At 34.6% G+C, this 17,235-nt stretch overlaps 9 protein-coding genes and 3 pseudogenes across 12 annotated transcripts, besides 8 other annotated features; 7 read left to right on the top strand and 5 right to left on the bottom strand.

Moving 5' to 3' along the window:
- Positions 1–17,235: part of a mobile genetic element that runs on past both edges of the window.
- On the top strand, positions 111–751 carry TVAGG3_0050520 (KilA, N-terminal/APSES-type HTH, DNA-binding family; the record flags this gene model as incomplete). The annotated part of the gene is made up of 1 exon (XM_051221012.1): positions 111–751. A coding segment is annotated over one exon (641 nt), but the record flags the coding sequence as incomplete, so codon positions are not given.
- Positions 780–938, top strand: TVAGG3_0050530 (uncharacterized protein; the record flags this gene model as incomplete). Its single annotated transcript, XM_051221013.1, has 1 exon — positions 780–938. One exon carries the CDS (start codon positions 780–782, stop codon positions 936–938), a length of 159 nt encoding a protein of 52 aa, XP_051105999.1.
- On the bottom strand, positions 1,299–1,635 carry TVAGG3_0050540 (uncharacterized protein; the record flags this gene model as incomplete). Its single annotated transcript, XM_051221014.1, has 1 exon — positions 1,299–1,635. A coding segment is annotated over one exon (337 nt), but the record flags the coding sequence as incomplete, so codon positions are not given.
- TVAGG3_0050550 (organellar and viral DNA polymerase type B) lies at positions 2,287–2,839 on the top strand (the record flags this gene model as incomplete). Its single annotated transcript, XM_051221015.1, has 1 exon — positions 2,287–2,839. A coding segment is annotated over one exon (553 nt), but the record flags the coding sequence as incomplete, so codon positions are not given.
- Positions 4,704–4,731: a terminal%2Cinverted (terminal inverted repeat of Mariner transposon ID:TVAGG3_0050560).
- Positions 4,704–6,006: a mobile genetic element.
- TVAGG3_0050570 lies at positions 4,784–5,910 on the bottom strand (annotated as a pseudogene). The gene has a single exon. A coding segment is annotated over exon 1 (1,127 nt).
- Positions 5,979–6,006: a terminal%2Cinverted (terminal inverted repeat of Mariner transposon ID:TVAGG3_0050560).
- On the bottom strand, positions 7,520–8,083 carry TVAGG3_0050590 (uncharacterized protein; the record flags this gene model as incomplete). Its single annotated transcript, XM_001286173.1, has 1 exon — positions 7,520–8,083. One exon carries the CDS (start codon positions 8,081–8,083, stop codon positions 7,520–7,522), a length of 564 nt encoding a protein of 187 aa, XP_001286174.1.
- TVAGG3_0050600 (uncharacterized protein) lies at positions 8,399–8,661 on the bottom strand (the record flags this gene model as incomplete). Its single annotated transcript, XM_051221016.1, has 1 exon — positions 8,399–8,661. A coding segment is annotated over one exon (263 nt), but the record flags the coding sequence as incomplete, so codon positions are not given.
- TVAGG3_0050610 lies at positions 10,459–10,742 on the top strand (annotated as a pseudogene). The gene has a single exon. A coding segment is annotated over exon 1 (284 nt).
- On the top strand, positions 10,773–11,213 carry TVAGG3_0050620 (repellent protein 1 family; the record flags this gene model as incomplete). Its single annotated transcript, XM_051221017.1, has 1 exon — positions 10,773–11,213. The coding sequence occupies one exon, from the start codon at positions 10,773–10,775 to the stop codon at positions 11,211–11,213; it is 441 nt and encodes a 146-aa protein (XP_051106003.1).
- Positions 11,262–11,498, top strand: TVAGG3_0050630 (uncharacterized protein; the record flags this gene model as incomplete). The annotated part of the gene is made up of 1 exon (XM_051221018.1): positions 11,262–11,498. One exon carries the CDS (start codon positions 11,262–11,264, stop codon positions 11,496–11,498), a length of 237 nt encoding a protein of 78 aa, XP_051106004.1.
- Positions 12,193–17,235: part of a mobile genetic element that runs on past the window's edge.
- Positions 14,807–14,834: a terminal%2Cinverted (terminal inverted repeat of Mariner transposon ID:TVAGG3_0050650).
- Positions 14,807–16,112: a mobile genetic element.
- On the bottom strand, positions 14,887–16,012 carry TVAGG3_0050660 (annotated as a pseudogene). The gene has a single exon. A coding segment is annotated over exon 1 (1,126 nt).
- Positions 16,085–16,112: a terminal%2Cinverted (terminal inverted repeat of Mariner transposon ID:TVAGG3_0050650).
- Positions 16,341–16,916, top strand: TVAGG3_0050670 (organellar and viral DNA polymerase type B; the record flags this gene model as incomplete). Its single annotated transcript, XM_051221019.1, has 1 exon — positions 16,341–16,916. The coding sequence occupies one exon, from the start codon at positions 16,341–16,343 to the stop codon at positions 16,914–16,916; it is 576 nt and encodes a 191-aa protein (XP_051106005.1).

Raw genomic sequence — 17,235 nt, forward strand, 5'->3', positions numbered from 1 at the left:
CATTTCATACAGGATAAAATTTAATGTTGTGAAGAAATAGTGTTTATCTCAGAAAAAATAAAGTTAATTTTTATTTTTTCTAATTTTTTATTTTGTATGTAAAGACAGATATGTCAACATCAGAGAACACAACAACTGCTATCGTTCATGAAGTCATAAATGAAGAATACGAGTACATACAGTATAACAAACAGTTACGTCTCATTCGTTCAGTCAAAGATGATATGTACCAAATGCAAAGTATAATGAACGCTCTTCGTTCTACAAAGCAAGCATATCATTGGTTTGAAAACCAACAGACAAAAGAACTTTTAGAAGAATTTCCTCATATGATTGCTTCCCTCGGAAAACCGAGAGAAGAGATTCCGTATGAAAATCGCAAGAATTTGGCTCCTGGTTTGAAAGGTTATTATGTTCATAGACTTTTAGTAAATGCTGTAGCAATGTGGGCTTCACCTCGTTATGCTTGTTATATTTTCATGATGTTAGATGAACTATATAAAGCAGAACGTGAAGATATGGAAAAGAAACTTCAAGCAAAAGATGAAGTCATTGAATCCAAAGACAAAAGCATACAGAAAAGAATACCACGTTCGGTACCAAAAGGAAAGGAAAAGAACTATAAGTATATGATTTACGCTGAAGAGTTGGAGAAAGAAGAAGATAGAGATATGGTTATGTTGCATTTAGTGAGAAGAAACAACAAGAGCTTTTATGACTTAGCTAAGATATATAAATCTGACAGAAACCGGTTCTATCGTGAAAACTTACCGATTTCAATGACACCGAATGAGCAAATAAAGGAAATTGTCAAAAATACTCTTCCTCAAACACACTATGACATCAAAGGTTGCACAATACTTACATTCAAAGAAGACTTAACATTACTGAAAGAAAAGATAACAGAATATTTCGACAACTTCAAAGAGGAAGAATGAAAACTTACCGATTTCAATGAAAAACATTAACTTTTTGACGAAGTGAAGATTTGCACTTTGTCAAAATTTAATGAAAAACATTAACGTAAACATTAACGATAAAATTTATTTCCTGGACTGTTGTCAAAATGTCATGTTGTCATCATTTTTAAAAGAAGTTAATTAACCTGGTAGCACATGGTGACGTGGTGACACTTTCAGTTATTCAAAAATATATTTTTGCTTAAATAACTTCAGGGTCAATTTCTTCAACCATTTCACTTCCTTCGTCAATGTCAATAGAAGCTTCTTCAACCTTTGGTAAGAACTTTTGTATGACATCTTTGTTCGTTATTGTCTTCAGAGATGAAGGATAATATTTCACAGATGTTTCACCCTTCTTATATTCTTTCTGTTCGGAAAGATTCATAGCAATACTGAAGAAGTCAATATTAGAGTTCTTTATGACAGTATAATGAGTATCTTTGACATTCACGAAGAAACTCTTTTGTTTCAAAACTACTGCTAACTCTTGTGAAGTATAACGTTTGCGGTCAATGACGATAGCTAATGGTCTGACATACTGACCGAACTTAGATTCTTTCACAAACTTCTTGTTAAAGATAACATTAACATTTGAAGCATTATTGAACTCATTCTTGATGGCAGTAGCGAGAGCATTGTATGAAAAGAACTTGCAATCTTGCATGTGTTTCATTAAAATAAAAATATTAAATTATTTTTCAAAATAACTTTAAAAAATCTAATCTAATTTTTTCAAAAAATATTTTTTTATTTCCTACTAAAGATGTATCGGAAGTTGTCTAAGTTAGAACACTCGGAAATAAAACAACTTCTTACAGAAGCTAATATAGATGTTGCAAAGCATTACGCAACAAACAAAAAAGCACTCGCTGACATCCTCAATGACTACAATGGTGAAATAACTTATGATAGAATTCATGAGTTCATAAAGCCGCAACGCGGCGAGGACGAAGTCCATGCAAGAGCATTTCCTTTAAATGACGTTGCTATTGACTTATATCATAGACGTTCGGTACCTCATGAAGTAAGGCGTGAGATGTTTGACATAACAAATGCAAACGTTGGTGAAACACGAAAGAGAGACGACACACTGAAACAACAGAGAAGAGAGATGTTTAAAAGTGCTAGAGAACAAGTTCGCAAAGCTAATAATGTCATTCGTTCCATTGACGACAAACCAAAAGAAGGTGAGAGATGGTTAAAGAAAGATGAAGAGAATAGGAAGAGAAATGTGAAGTCAGGCAATAGACTCATTGACTTTAACATCGAAGCTTTAGATGAACCAAACAGAGACTACTTACACAAACATTTCGGTAAGGTTTTCATGAGACTCTTAGAGAAAATTAAAATAAACTCACAACAGAGATGGATGGTATGTTATAAACTTGGTGGAAAGTATGAATGTTCTACGTTAAACCTCAATAATATTGGAACATTACTACATCAGCTCTTGAAGGAGAACTTTATATCAGAGATAGAAGCAAATGCTGCAGGTATTGTTGAAATGCACTATGACTTCTTCTTGACAAACATAAAGAATCTTACTGAAATAAAGATGTATGATTTAACAGAATATGAAGGCTTAACGATGTCAGATGTTAAGAAAGGAAAGCCACAGAAGCGACCATATAGAGATGAAAGCACACTGACAAATGACCAGAAAGCCATTTTGGAAGCTCTTAAGCAAACAGGAAACCCAGCACTTATAGAAAGCTTTTGGAAAGATAATGGTGAAAAGAAGTTTTATAAGAAGAGAAGCGGTCAGTTCTGGAAGTATCTTTGCACATTACCTATAAATCTTGAACGCTACCAAATCTTCAATGAACTGAACAAAAGAACTGCAACACTTATGACAGAGGACAATTGTTTCGTTTATGCTTGCATTCAGGCTGGAGTAAATGAAGAAACTATTGACCACATGAGAGAAGTCATTCGTGTTAGAGACTTTCCTCAAAGTAAAGTACAAGAAATTTCTGACGCAACAGGTATAGCATTTAATGTTACCATTGGTTATTTCAATGACTCAAGACATAATGAAATAAAGAGATACATACCAAAAGAATGTAAAATGTTCGAACTATTGACTTACTTCTTGTTGAAGACCACTACATGCTAAATGAAAGACTTCCAATGACAACATATTTCATTCGCAACTATATAGAAATCTTGAAGGAGTGTGGTGGAATGAACATTGAAAAACAGATGAAAATATATACAATGAGAGATGGTAAATACATTGTTCGCATGGATAGAACTACACCACTATGGGATGTTTGAAAACATTGTGGGAGTGCAAATATTTCGAACCTATTTCTTATGGAGAACTTTTCACATATACTACTGACTTATATAAACAGAACCTTGCACCATTTAAAGATTTGACATATGCTCCAAAGTATTGTGTACAACTGAAGAAGAAAGCAGAGTCAAAAGAAGTAAATAAAAATAAGTGCAAGTTCATTCCTGAGCACGTTTTCTTTGCTGACTTTGAGTGTAGTACCGATGGCTTTCATAAAGCTTTTAACATCTGTTATGACAGTGAAGATGATTCAGTGAGTGAAAGCATATGGGGTCAAAACTGTGCAACAGAATTTTTGGAGCGACTTCCTGACAAGAGTTTAATATATTTCCATAACCTCAGCTATGATATAAACTTCATCTTAAGACACATGACAGAAGTGAAAGGAACTCCCATCATTAAAGGTTCACGAACAATGCAAATAACTGGCTTATATAAAGGACGGGCAATTATTATAAAAGACTCTTACAGTGTTATAAATAAGAAGCTTAAACTATTTCCTGCTATGTTTAACTTACAAACAGGACCGAAAGAAGTATTTCCATACAACTACTACAGCAGTACTTTGTTAGCAAATGACAACAGAACTGGTGTCATTTCTGAAGCATGTAAGTTTATCCAGGATGCAGATACATTCATGAAGAACATAGATTCCATCAAAGGTTGCAGAATAGATGAGAACCACTTCGACTTAGAAAAGTATAGCACATTTTATTGCAAACAAGATGTAAGAATTTTAAGAGAAGGTTTTGTTAAGTTCCGCAATGACATATTGAAAGAATTTGATTTAAACGTTTATGACTACGTTAGTATTTGTTCAATTGCTAACAAATTATTTGAGAACAGAGTGTACTTCCCGAATGGAAATCTTTATGACCTCTCAAATAAACCAAGAGAATTTATTTCACGCTGTATTCAAGGTGGAAGATGTATGTTGTCAGATAACATTAAACAAAAGAGTAAAGAGAAACTCATTGCTGATTTCGACGCTGTTTCATTATATCCATCAGCTATAGCAAGACTTTATACTTTAGAAGGAATTCCAAAGGTTATGAAGAAAGAAATGTTAAGCAAAGAGTATCTCATGAGACATTTATTCGATGACGACCAAAAGGAACCCATTGGTGAAAAGTTTATGTCCGGCTTCTTTGTTCTCATTAAGATAAAAGAGATTGGTATACACAGACACTTTCCTTTAATAGTTTGTGACCCTGAACTAAATCCAGAACTTAACGTTCCCAGAAGTTCAAACACTTGCTGTTTAATGTATGTTGACCATATAACATTACAAGACCTCATAAAATATCAAGGTGTCAAATGTGAAGTGTTGCAAGGATACTATTACGATGGAAACAGAGATATAAGAATAAGAGATGAAGTAAAGAAGTTGTTTGAGTTAAGGTTAAAGTATAAGAAAGAAGGAAATCCTTTGCAAGAAAATATAGGGTGTCCAAAGGTGTGTTTAGCACAAACCTGAATACTGCGAATAGAAATAAACAAGTTACATATATATAAAGTTTATTTAAATATAATCACCATTGGATTCAATCACGCGTTCGCAGCGATCGATCCAGGCTTGAAAGACACGCTTTAAATCATCATGAGAAAAATTGCTCAAATTGCTCTCTTACAAAATTTTCAAGATCATCTGGACTCGCGAATTCGCGTCCTTCAGCTCTCTTTTTTAGCGTGCCGAATAAATAAAAGTCAGAGGGTGCAATATCAGGTGAATAAATTGGGTTTGGAACAACTTTGACATTGTTTTCCAACAAGTAATTCATTACCTTATGACTTTTGTGAACTCTTGAATTATCAAAATGAATTGCAAACTTTTGTTTTTGTTGTTTGGATTTCTCAAACTCATCAGAATTGATAATTTGAGTAAGAACATTGTCAATTAGATACTGAGCATTCATCGTATTAGGTTTTTGAAGAATATCAATTGCGATGATGCCATTCACGCCCAAAAAACCGACAACATCATCATTGGTGTGTCAATTTTTTTCTTCGGGAATGTTTGCGGATTTTCATCCTTCGGGATCCACATGATTTTGGCTTCTGTTGCATATTGAAACCAAGACTCGTCCCCTGTTACTAAAAAGCGAAACTTCTTGGATTGATACGCACCCAATATAGAGAGGAGCTCTTTCGAAGATTGGACTCTAGATTTTTTTTGAACTGAATTAAGGTTGTGCGGAACCCAACGTGTATACGCTAGTTTGTAGTTCAAATAATTGTGCAGATAATAACTGACTGTTGTACGTGGTATCTGTGTCATCTCCTCTATCCTTCTGAGTGATGCTCTTGGGTCTTCATCTAGCGCTTGAAGAATTGCTTTGATTTTTCTTTGATCCGGCGATTTTTTGTCAATTTTATGATGGGCGCCTTTTTGTTCATGAAGTGATACATCCTAACATGATACGTTACAGTGGAATAGCTAGGAGCATCCATACCGAAGCATTTTACCAATGTCTCGTAGATTTTTTTACAGTCTTTGCATTTTTTTGCAAGAGCGAGGATGTTTTCTTTATGATTCATTAAAAAAATGAAAAAAATCCCGCCAAAATTTCCCGCGAAACCGCCTCTTGTCTCAAAATTCATTTTATATCCCGGCATGGCGCCAAAATACAACATACTCATCATATACATATATTCATATTTTTTATTATATATTTATAATCAGCATATATCTCCTTTAATAGTCTCATATAGAGCGCTGTGCTAAACGCACCTTTGGACACCCTATATAAAGCTCATTCTGAACAGTATTTATGGCAAAACTATTCTATCTCCTATTGAGTCAAAAATAACCATAGTAAATGACAAAGATGCTATAAGATATGCTATCAGAAACTACAACCATATAGTGAAGTTCGAAGGTTTGGATGGCTCAGATAAAACTATTTTCAAGCTAACGAAAAGCATTTGCAGACACTTTAACTTCTGTCCACTTGGTGTTAACATTCTGTCTATGTCGAAGAGAATAATGAACGAAGTATTCTGTACTGCAGAAGATATGGGACTTCAAATATTTTACCAGGACTGTGATAGCATGCATATTTTCAATGAAGACATACCAAAGCTTGCAGCAGAGTTTAAGAAGAGATACGGTAGAGAACTTATTGGTAAAACATTAGGTCAGTTCCATTCTGACTTCGCAGAAATAACACCTGGAAAACAAAGTTTAGCATACAAGTCAATATTTTGTGGAAAGAAGACTTACATAGACTTACTCACTAACGATTTAAATGAAGTTGCATTCCATGCACGTTGCAAAGGTGTCAAACAAGACGTCCTTGCTTTAACAGCAAATGAAATGTTTCCTGAAGCTATACAATGCTATTACAATGAAGATAAGAACATTCACATACCTGTTGGAACATATGACAAAGACTCTGAGTTCAGTTTAATGAAACTTTACAAAGCACTTTATGACGGTCAAGAGATTGGATTTGACTTATGTAAGTCTTCTAGTCCTTGCTTTGCTGAAAAGTTTAACTTCTCAATAACGACTAAAACAAGCTTTATTCGTAAGTTGAAGTTCTGAGGTCATTTATTTTTGTCAGCAGTGAGACCATTCATGATAAAAATAAGCCGCTAGCGGCAAGGGCGAAGCCCATGAGGTCATATATTTTTGTCATTTATGTATAACCATTGTCTCTCTTAAACTTTGCAATAGACAGCTTTGTTCTTCTTCCTTCTACATCTGTAATGTTTATATAATCTTTGCTATACTGTCTTAAGACATTCATTCGTCTGTATTGAGTTCCCATGAAATAGTAAAAGACATCTTCACTTGGGACATAGTAGTAATTTTCTAGAGTAAATTTAGAGTATTGTATAATTTCAACAGCATCTTCAGGAAGAGTGTCTACAATGTCAAACCAATAGCCATTCGAACCAGAAATATTTCTCATGTTTTGTCTTCTCGACACCCACCTTAAGTTTGAGATATGAAAGTCTCCTCTGTCTCTGTTTATATGGTCTACTTCTCGAAGTCCTTCAGGATTCGGTATAAATTGATTTGCAACAATTTTATGTTTAAAGAGTTTATGTTTGTTTAAATAAACACAAATATAACCATCACCGTTGTCAAACTCACTTACAACTCTTTTGTTACTTATGCGCCTAATTGGATATGGGTACTCTGAAAAGATTTCATAGTCATTGTCATGTTCGAGTGTTTGCCAATGTCCTTCACCTTCCATGCCTTTCACTCAAATAAAAATTTTCAGAAAAAATAAAACTAGCGTAGATTTTATAAAACTGCGATGGTAGAGTTTAAGAGTTGTGCTTCAATGTAGAGACAGTCCTTCCCATCTGGAGGTAAGAACACTGGGCAGTTATGGTCATGAGTGGAGAACATGTCTATCCAAAACTCACGATTGAAGCCAGTTAATTTATAGTATTTAGGATTTGACAGTGGTGAAGTTCTTGTATGACCAATGAACTCATTTTCAACTCCCTTACTTAAGTTTGAATATAATATAGCTTGCTTTCTATCCCAAATGCCGGGTGTTACAATCTTTGAAAATTCATTTTTCCTCGGAAGCATTGCATCATAATTGAAAACATTCTTGAAATCATCATTTGGTTCAGAGATTTGAAACCTTATACGTAATGGATTTTCTTTCTTTTTAGCTACTTCATTGAATGGTGAATATATAACAAACTGACAGTCATGAGTTCCATCTTCATTTTCATTAAATTCATAATGAAAGTCTATAAGTTGTGGCTGACTACCTTCTTCTTTCAGTTGTGCAAGAAACTCACGTAAAGGCTGTAAAGTTTGTACTTCAATGTTAAACTTTTTCTCGGACATTTCATTAAATGAAATCATACATTGTTGCAATGTTGTATCGTCTTTAAAGTATTTGTATATGTGAATGTTTTGGGCGCTTAAAGACTGTTCGTCATTTTCTATCTCGACTTGAAGTATAAAGTCAACCTTTCTGAAAGCACGTGTTATATACATAGATGTTATGCCAATGTACTTCTCTTCATTTATGTTCACAATCCAGTCTGTTGGAAACTTAAACGTTACTCTGTTCCCCTTTATTTTGACGTCAGGGTTTTCACTACTGAACGCAACAGATAAAGGTATTTGTCTATACATTTAATTCGGATAAAAATAAACCATTTACTCTTTCTTTGCTTCAGCTTCTTTAGCTTTTGCTTCAGCTTCTTCTCTAGCTTTTTCGCCAGTAGTCTTGGGTTCTTTTGTCTTCCAGCAGCTAATGCAGCAAGTTGTTTTTCACTAAGTTTTCTCTTTGGTCTCTCTGGCTTTTGTTCTTGTTTTTGTTCCTTCAGTTCGGATAAAATTTGCTCACGAATTTCTTTCTTCAATGCTTCAACATCTATGACCCCTTGGGTCTTGTCCGTAGGGCTTGTCTGAGTCATTTGACTGCAGATAAAAAACAAAATTAAAACTTTAACCGATGTAAAATGAGCTTGTCAAAATCAGAGCGAGAGTCTATTATATTAAATGACGCAAGAGGAATACAACATCCTTTCTATTACGTAAGTCAGAGTAAAGATGGTAAAATATACGTAAGAAAAAGAAAGGTTCCATTAGCGAATGCAGAAAGCGACAACATTAAGGTGCATGGCAAGGGTGAAGCCACGAAGCCCATATAAAACCTTCTGTTCAAACTGAAAAGTCAATAGAACCAGAAGAAAAGAAGCCAGATGTACTTTCAATAACGAACCAAGAGCTTATTGCAAAGTTCGTGAATTTCATTGAAAAACAAACCGAGTCAAAGAACCCTGACCCCAGTGAAAGAAGTTGAGACAAAAGAGAATGTACAGTTCATTGAAAATGTCAAGAAACAACTTCCACCACGAATGCCAAGAAGAAGAGTGAGAATAATGAAGTAAATAGATATTTTTATCTGAAGTAAATACATGCAGAACGAACAGTTAAACGAATTTACTCCAGCAGAGCATATTCATCAGATTCGCTCATATTTCGATATCATAGACAATGCAGTTCAAATTGGTGACACTAATAGAAAATATTCTGACGCAAAGATTCCATCACAACCTGGAACTGCTAAAGATAACACATGGGTAACATTCAATCTCTCACCTCCTGGTGAAAATATGTTGGACCTTTACAATACATTCATTACGTATAAAATGGAAGGTCAATTTATTGTAGATAAAGAAATTGGTTCAGGTTCCAATAAAACAAACCCACCAGGATTTTGGATTGGTTTCGATGACGCTTTCTATGCAGTTGCTGGATATCAAATCCTTGCAAATGGTCGTATCGTATATTCTCAAGACAACGCAAGAGAAGAAGCATATATAACTTCAAACTCACAAACTACCGAACAAATAAAGAAAGTAGATGTTTTCTCAAAGACTCGACATGAAGATGTATGGAGTCATTCGGGAACATGCAGAACAGGACAAATTGTTAGTGGTCCAATTACAGCAGGAAAATCATTTGATTTTAAGCTTCGTTTAAGAATTCCTGTTAGAAGATTCCTTCCATTAGAAGCTATTCGATTTATTCCAGCTTTTGCAGGAAACATTCAGCTTAAAGTAAAGTTCAGTAGCGACGCCTTACAATGCACATCTATATCTGTAAATGATATCATTGCTTTCAATCCAACTCTTAAAGTTGCATTTGCTTCAGATTCAAATCCACCGACAAATAAATTTGTTCCATGGAATGAACCATTCACTATGATAACGAAGGCAGTAGAAGCTAGTGGAACAGTTACTATTACAACTGTAACCCAGCAACTATTTCGAACAAAGATGGATTTTAATGAATGTTTCATTCATCCAAAGTCATTCTCTTTAGACCCTAACATTTATACAGAACTTGTAGAACATTATACAACACAGAGGCTTTATGTTTTCCTGTTAAAGTTATGGATTGGATTCCTATGGACGGTTCATTCTCAAAGAATACAGATAGTTCAAGTGCAACATTTACAGCAGCTTATACGCCTATTAATGTTAAAAGTATTTGGGCACTATTTAGAAAGAAAGACAACTATTATGTTAATTTTGAGAACCCTAAGTTTAAATATCTTCAGCTTTCCATGGGAGCTTATGGAAATATGCCTGCAGAACCTGAAAAATCATATGGACCTGTATTTTATGAAATGGTTGCGAACGCTTGCAATACAAACAATGATATGATAGGATTTAATGAAGATGTTATGAGGTCATTGGTGGATGATGGTAGTGTGGAACATAAATGGGATAGCTATGACAACACACATTTCTTATGTGGTTTTCCAACAGAAGTGGACTTTTGCTTCCAGCAAGGTCAAACTTCAACAGCTCCAATAACATACAAATTGTCTGTTAAAGGACCTATTGAACTAGCAACTGAAAATGTACCAAAGCCACTTATTGGATTTATGAGGGATTGTTGCTTTGCCATTCAGGTGCGTGCTAATGGCATCCCAATAATAAGATTAGATGACTATAACTTAGCCGCGGACGACAGTGAGGAATAAAGGATGAACGTTTATTTTTAAAGCTTATAAATGAGTTCTTCATCAAGCTCTCGTGAACCTTCACCATCTATGAAACAAACTTTACCAAACGATTATGGAGCACCTATTGAATATTTCTTACGAGCTGCACAATGGCAAAGAGCAGTCTCACCAAGGTTAGGTGTTCCACCAGCTCCTGTCAAAAATAGCATTTGGTCAAGTCCTTATATAAGATATGGTCTCCCACTAGGTTTGATAGCTACAGCAGGAGCAGTTATGATGTTGAAAAGAAATAAAGCAAATGTTGTAAATAATACTGAAGTAGCTGAAGTTAAACAAACTCCAACACCTTCACAAGCAAAACCTTCAATGACTCCTGAACCTATGGAAGTACAAACTCCTGTTCAAAAGTCAACTCCTAAACCGACTCCAACATTTAAACTAGAACCTACTCCTCAAATAAATCGTAAAACTCCTGCGTTTCCTTACTGAAAAAATAACGTTATTTTTATTTAATATTAAAATTTTTATTTGATTGAAATGACGACTAAAGTCACTGAAGCAATGAAACAAAAGTTTTTGGTAGAATACATTAAATCAGGAACTATTCCAGAAGGTTTTTACATTCATACTATGAAGGATGGTAGAGTTCAGTTTAGAAAGATAAAGCAACCATTAGATAAAGAAGGAATTTTGAGAAAGATTAAACTTCATGAGGACAACATTGCTAAACTTAGGAAGAAGTTAGAAGAGTTGGAGAAAGGAAGAGAGTTATAAAGCAATGAATTCAAGTGGGTGAAAAAAGAGGTGAGATCTCACCACTTCACCTAAATTTATTTTTGTGCTATGTTTTCATACGTGTGAAGGTAGTGATATCATTTATTTTTAAGTTTATTTTTAAGTTTATTTTTATGTAAATGACGAAAACTATTGAGATAACAAACTACAACCGTCATGAGTTCAAGAATTTGTTCTTCGTTCCTCGTGAAAATACATTCTATCAGATACGAGGGAGAAAGGGTAAAGTTAGTTTGAGCGTTTATGACAACAAACATAATGGGAGATATATAAAAGCAATAGATACAAACGGTAAGCGTGTTTCATTAGCTTTGTCAAAACTTACTAACATTTATTTTGACAGTGACTTTGACTCTGACGATTGGAGCGACAGCAGCGATACTGAAGAATATGAACTATTGTGTGAAGCACAGCAATGGGAAGCGCTGCAATACTTTTGTAAATGAGAACATTAGTGGGAACGTTAGTGAGAACGTTTATTTTTTCATTAGTGAAGTCGTTAGTGAAAACATTAGTGAGGTGAAGTGGGTGGCGGTTTTGTAAATATTTAAGGTTAAGTTAGTGTTGTCGTTTGTGTTGTAAAATATACGTCAGCGGTTTTGTAAAGTGTCAAACCGTTATCTTGGGTAAGGTGGAACGCAGTGCCGCCGTACCCAAGATAACCATACTAACTTAAAATTAGTTCGCAAAGCTAACGATGTCCTTCGTTCCATTGACGACAAACCAAAAGAAGGTGAGAGATGGTTAAAGAAAGATGAAGAGAATAGGAAGAGAAATGTGAAGTCAGGCAATAGACTCATTGACTTTAATATCGAAGCTTTAGATGAACCAAACAGAGACTACTTACACAAACATTTCGGTAAGGTTTTCATGAGACTCTTAGAGAAAATTAAAATAAACTCACAACAGAGATGGATGGTATGTTATAAACTTGGTGGAAAGTATGAATGTTCTACGTTAAACCTCAATAATATTGGAACATTACTACATCAGCTCTTGAAGGAGAACTTTATATCAGAGATAGAAGCAAATGCTGCAGGTATTGTTGAAATGCACTATGACTTCTTCTTGACAAACATAAAGAATCTTACTGAAATAAAGATGTATGATTTAACAGAATATGAAGGCTTAACGATGTCAGATGTTAAGAAAGGAAAGCCACAGAAGCGACCATATAGAGATGAAAGCACACTGACAAATGACCAGAAAGCCATTTTGGAAGCTCTTAAGCAAACAGGAAACCCAGCACTTATAGAAAGCTTTTGGAAAGATAATGGTGAAAAGAAGTTTTATAAGAAGAGAAGCGGTCAGTTCTGGAAGTATCTTTGCACATTACCTATAAATCTTGAACGCTACCAAATCTTCAATGAACTGAACAAAAGAACTGCAACACTTATGACAGAGGACAATTGTTTCGTTTATGCTTGCATTCAGGCTGGAGTAAATGAAGAAACTATTGACCACATGAGAGAAGTCATTCGTGTTAGAGACTTTCCTCAAAGTAAAGTACAAGAAATTTCTGACGCAACAGGTATAGCATTTAATGTTACCATTGGTTATTTCAATGACTCAAGACATAATGAAATAAAGAGATACATACCAAAAGAATGTAAAACTGTTCGAACTATTGACTTACTTCTTGTTGAAGACCACTACATGCTAAATGAAAGACTTCCAATGACAACATATTTCATTCGCAACTATATAGAAATCTTGAAGGAGTGTGGTGGAATGAACATTGAAAAACAGATGAAAATATATACAATGAGAGATGGTAAATACATTGTTCGCATGGATAGAACTACACCACTATGGGATGTTATGAAAACATTGTGGGAGTGCAATATTTCGAACCTATTTCTTATGGAGAACTTTTCACATATACTACTGACTTATATAAACAGAACCTTGCACCATTTAAAGACTTGTCATATGCTCCAAAGTATTGTGTACAACTGAAGGAGAAAGTAGAGTCAAAAGAAGTAAATAAAGCTAAATGTAAGTTCATTCCTGAGCACGTTTTCTTTGCTGACTTTGAGTGCAGTACCGATGGCTTTCATAAAGCTTTTAACATATGTTATGACAGTGAAGATGGTTCAGTGAGTGAAAGCATATGGGGTCAAAACTGTGCAACAGAATTTTTGGAGCGACTTCCTGACAAGAGTTTAATATATTTCCATAACCTCAGTTATGACATAAACTTCATCTTAAGACACATGACAGAAGTGAAAGGAACTCCCATCATTAAAGGTTCACGAACAATGCAAATAACTGGCTTATATAAAGGACGGGCAATTATTATAAAAGACTCTTACAGTGTTATAAATAAGAAGCCTAAACTATTTCCTGCTATGTTTAACTTACAAACAGGACCGAAAGAAGTATTTCCATACAACTACTACAGCAGTACTTTGTTAGCAAATGACAACAGAACTGGTGTCATTTCTGAAGCATGTAAGTTTATCCGGGATGCAGATACATTCATGAAAAACATAGATTCCATCAAAGGTTGCAGAATAGATGAGAACCACTTCGACTTAGAAAAGTATAGTACATTTTATTGCAAACAAGATGTAAGAATTTTAAGAGAAGGTTTTGTTAAGTTCCGCAATGACATATTGAAAGAATTTGATTTAAACGTTTATGACTACGTTAGTATTTGTTCAATTGCTAACAAATTATTTGAGAACAGAGTGTACTTCCCGAATGGAAATCTTTATGACCTCTCAAATAAACCAAGAGAGTTTATTTCGAGATGCATTCAAGGTGGAAGATGTATGTTGTCAGATAACATTAAACAAAAGAGTAAAGAGAAACTCATTGCTGATTTCGACGCTGTTTCATTATATCCATCAGCTATAGCAAGACTTTATACTTTAGAAGGTATTCCAAAGGTTATGAAGAAAGAAATGTTAAGCAAAGAGTATCTCATGAACATTTATTTGATGACGACCAAAAGGAACCCATTGGTGAAAAGTTTATGTCTGGCTTCTTTGTTCTCATTAAGATAAAAGAGATTGGCATACATAGACACTTTCCTTTAATAGTTTGTGACCCTGAACTAAATCTAGAACTTAACGTTCCCAGAAGTTCAAATACTTGCTGTTTAATGTATGTTGACCATATAACATTACAAGACCTCATAAAATATCAAGGTGTCAAATGTGAAGTGTTGCAAGGATACTATTACGATGGAAACAGAGATATAAGAATAAGAGATGAAGTAAAGAAGTTGTTTGAGTTAAGGTTAAAGTATAAGAAAGAAGGAAATCCTTTGCAAGAAAATATAGGGTGTCCAAAGGTGTGTTTAGCACAAACCTGAATACTGCGAATAGAAATAAACAAGTTACATATATATAAAGTTTATTTAAATATAATCACCATTGGATTCAATCACGCGTTCGCAGCGATCGATCCAGGCTTGAAAGACACGCTTTAAATCATCATGAGAAAATTGCTCAAATTGCTCTCTTACAAAATTTCAAAGATCATCTGGACTCGCGAATTCGCGTCCTTCAGCTCTCTTTTTTAGCGTGCCGAATAAATAAAAGTCAGAGGGTGCAATATCAGGTGAATAAATTGGGTTTGGAACAACTTTGACATTGTTTTCCAACAAGTAATTCATTACCTTATGACTTTTTGTGAACTCTTGAATTATCAAAATGAATTGCAAACTTTTGTTTTTGTTTTTGGATTTCTCAAACTCATCAGAAATTGATAATTTGAGTAAGAAACATTGTCAATTAGATACTGAGCATTCATCGTATTAGGTTTTTGAAGAATATCAATTGCGATGATGCCATTCACGCCCAAAAAACCGACAACATCATCATTGGTGTCAATTTTTTTCTTCGGGAATGTTTGCGGATTTTCATCCTTCGGGATCCACATGATTTTGGCTTCTGTTGCATATTGAAACCAAGACTCGTCCCCTGTTACTAAAAAGCGAAACTTCTTGGATTGATACGCACCCAATATAGAGAGGAGCTCTTTCGAAGATTGGACTCTAGATTTTTTTTGAACTGAATTAAGGTTGTGCGGAACCCAACGTGTATACGCTAGTTTGTAGTTCAAATAATTGTGCAGATAATAACTGACTGTTGTACGTGGTATCTGTGTCATCTCCTCTATCCTTCTGAGTGATGCTCTTGGGTCTTCATCTAGCGCTTGAAGAATTGCTTTGATTTTTCTTTGATCGCGGCGATTTTTGTCATTTTTATGATGGGCGCCTTTTTGTTCATGAAGTGATACATCCTAACATGATACGGTTACAGTGGAATAGCTAGGAGCATCCATACCGAAGCATTTTACCAATGTCTCGTAGATTTTTTTACAGTCTTTGCATTTTTTTGCAAGAGCGAGGATGTTTTCTTTATGATTCATTAAAAAAATGAAAAAAATCCCGCCAAAATTTCCCGCGAAACCGCCTCTTGTCTCAAAATTCATTTTATATCCCGGCATGGCGCCAAATACAACATACTCATCATATACATATATTCATATTTTTTATTATTATATATTTTATAATCAGCATATATCTCCTTTAATAGTCTCATATAGAGCGCTGTGCTAAACGCACCTTTGGACCCCCTATAATAAAGCTCATTCTGAACAGTATTTATGGCAAAACTATTCTATCTCCTATTGAGTCAAATAATAACCATAGTAAATGACAAAGATGCTATAAGATATGCTATCAGAAACTACAACCATATAGTGAAGTTCGAAGGTTTGGATGGCTCAGATAAAACTATTTTCAAGCTAACGAAAAGCATTTGCAGACACTTTAACTTCTGTCCACTTGGTGTTAACATTCTGTCTATGTCGAAGAGAATAATGAACGAAGTATTCTGTACTGCAGAAGATATGGGACTTCAAATATTTTACCAGGACTGTGATAGCATGCATATTTTCAATGAAGACATACCAAAGCTTGCAGCAGAGTTTAAGAAGAGATACGGTAGAGAACTTATTGGTAAAACATTAGGTCAGTTCCATTCTGACTTCGCAGAAATAACACCTGGAAAACAAAGTTTAGCATACAAGTCAATATTTTGTGGAAAGAAGACTTACATAGACTTACTCACTAACGATTTAAATGAAGTTGCATTCCATGCACGTTGCAAAGGTGTCAAACAAGACGTCCTTGCTTTAACAGCAAATGAAATGTTTCCTGAAGCTATACAATGCTATTACAATGAAGATAAGAACATTCACATACCTGTTGGAACATATGACAAAGACTCTGAGTTCAGTTTAATGAAACTTTACAAAGCACTTTATGACGGTCAAGAGATTGGATTTGACTTATGTAAGTCTTCTAGTCCTTGCTTTGCTGAAAAGTTTAACTTCTCAATAACGACTAAAACAAGCTTTATTCGTAAGTTGAAGTTCTGAGGTCATTTATTTTTGTCAGCAGTGAGACCATTCATGATAAAAATAAGCGCTAGCGAAGGGCGAAGCCCATGAGGTCATATATTTTTGTCATTTATGTATAACCATTGTCTCTCTTAAACTTTGCAATAGACAGCTTTGTTCTTCTTCCTTCTACATCTGTAATGTTTATATAATCTTTGCTATACTGTCTTAAGACATTCATTCGTCTGTATTGAGTTCCCATGAAATAGTAAAAGACATCTTCACTTGGGACATAGTAGTAATTTTCTAGAGTAAATTTAGAGTATTGTATAATTTCAACAGCATCTTCAGGAAGAGT

Source organism: Trichomonas vaginalis, chromosome IV (genome assembly GCF_026262505.1).
Source record: "Trichomonas vaginalis G3 chromosome IV, whole genome shotgun sequence".
NCBI classification, from domain to species: Eukaryota; Parabasalia; order Trichomonadida; family Trichomonadidae; genus Trichomonas; species Trichomonas vaginalis.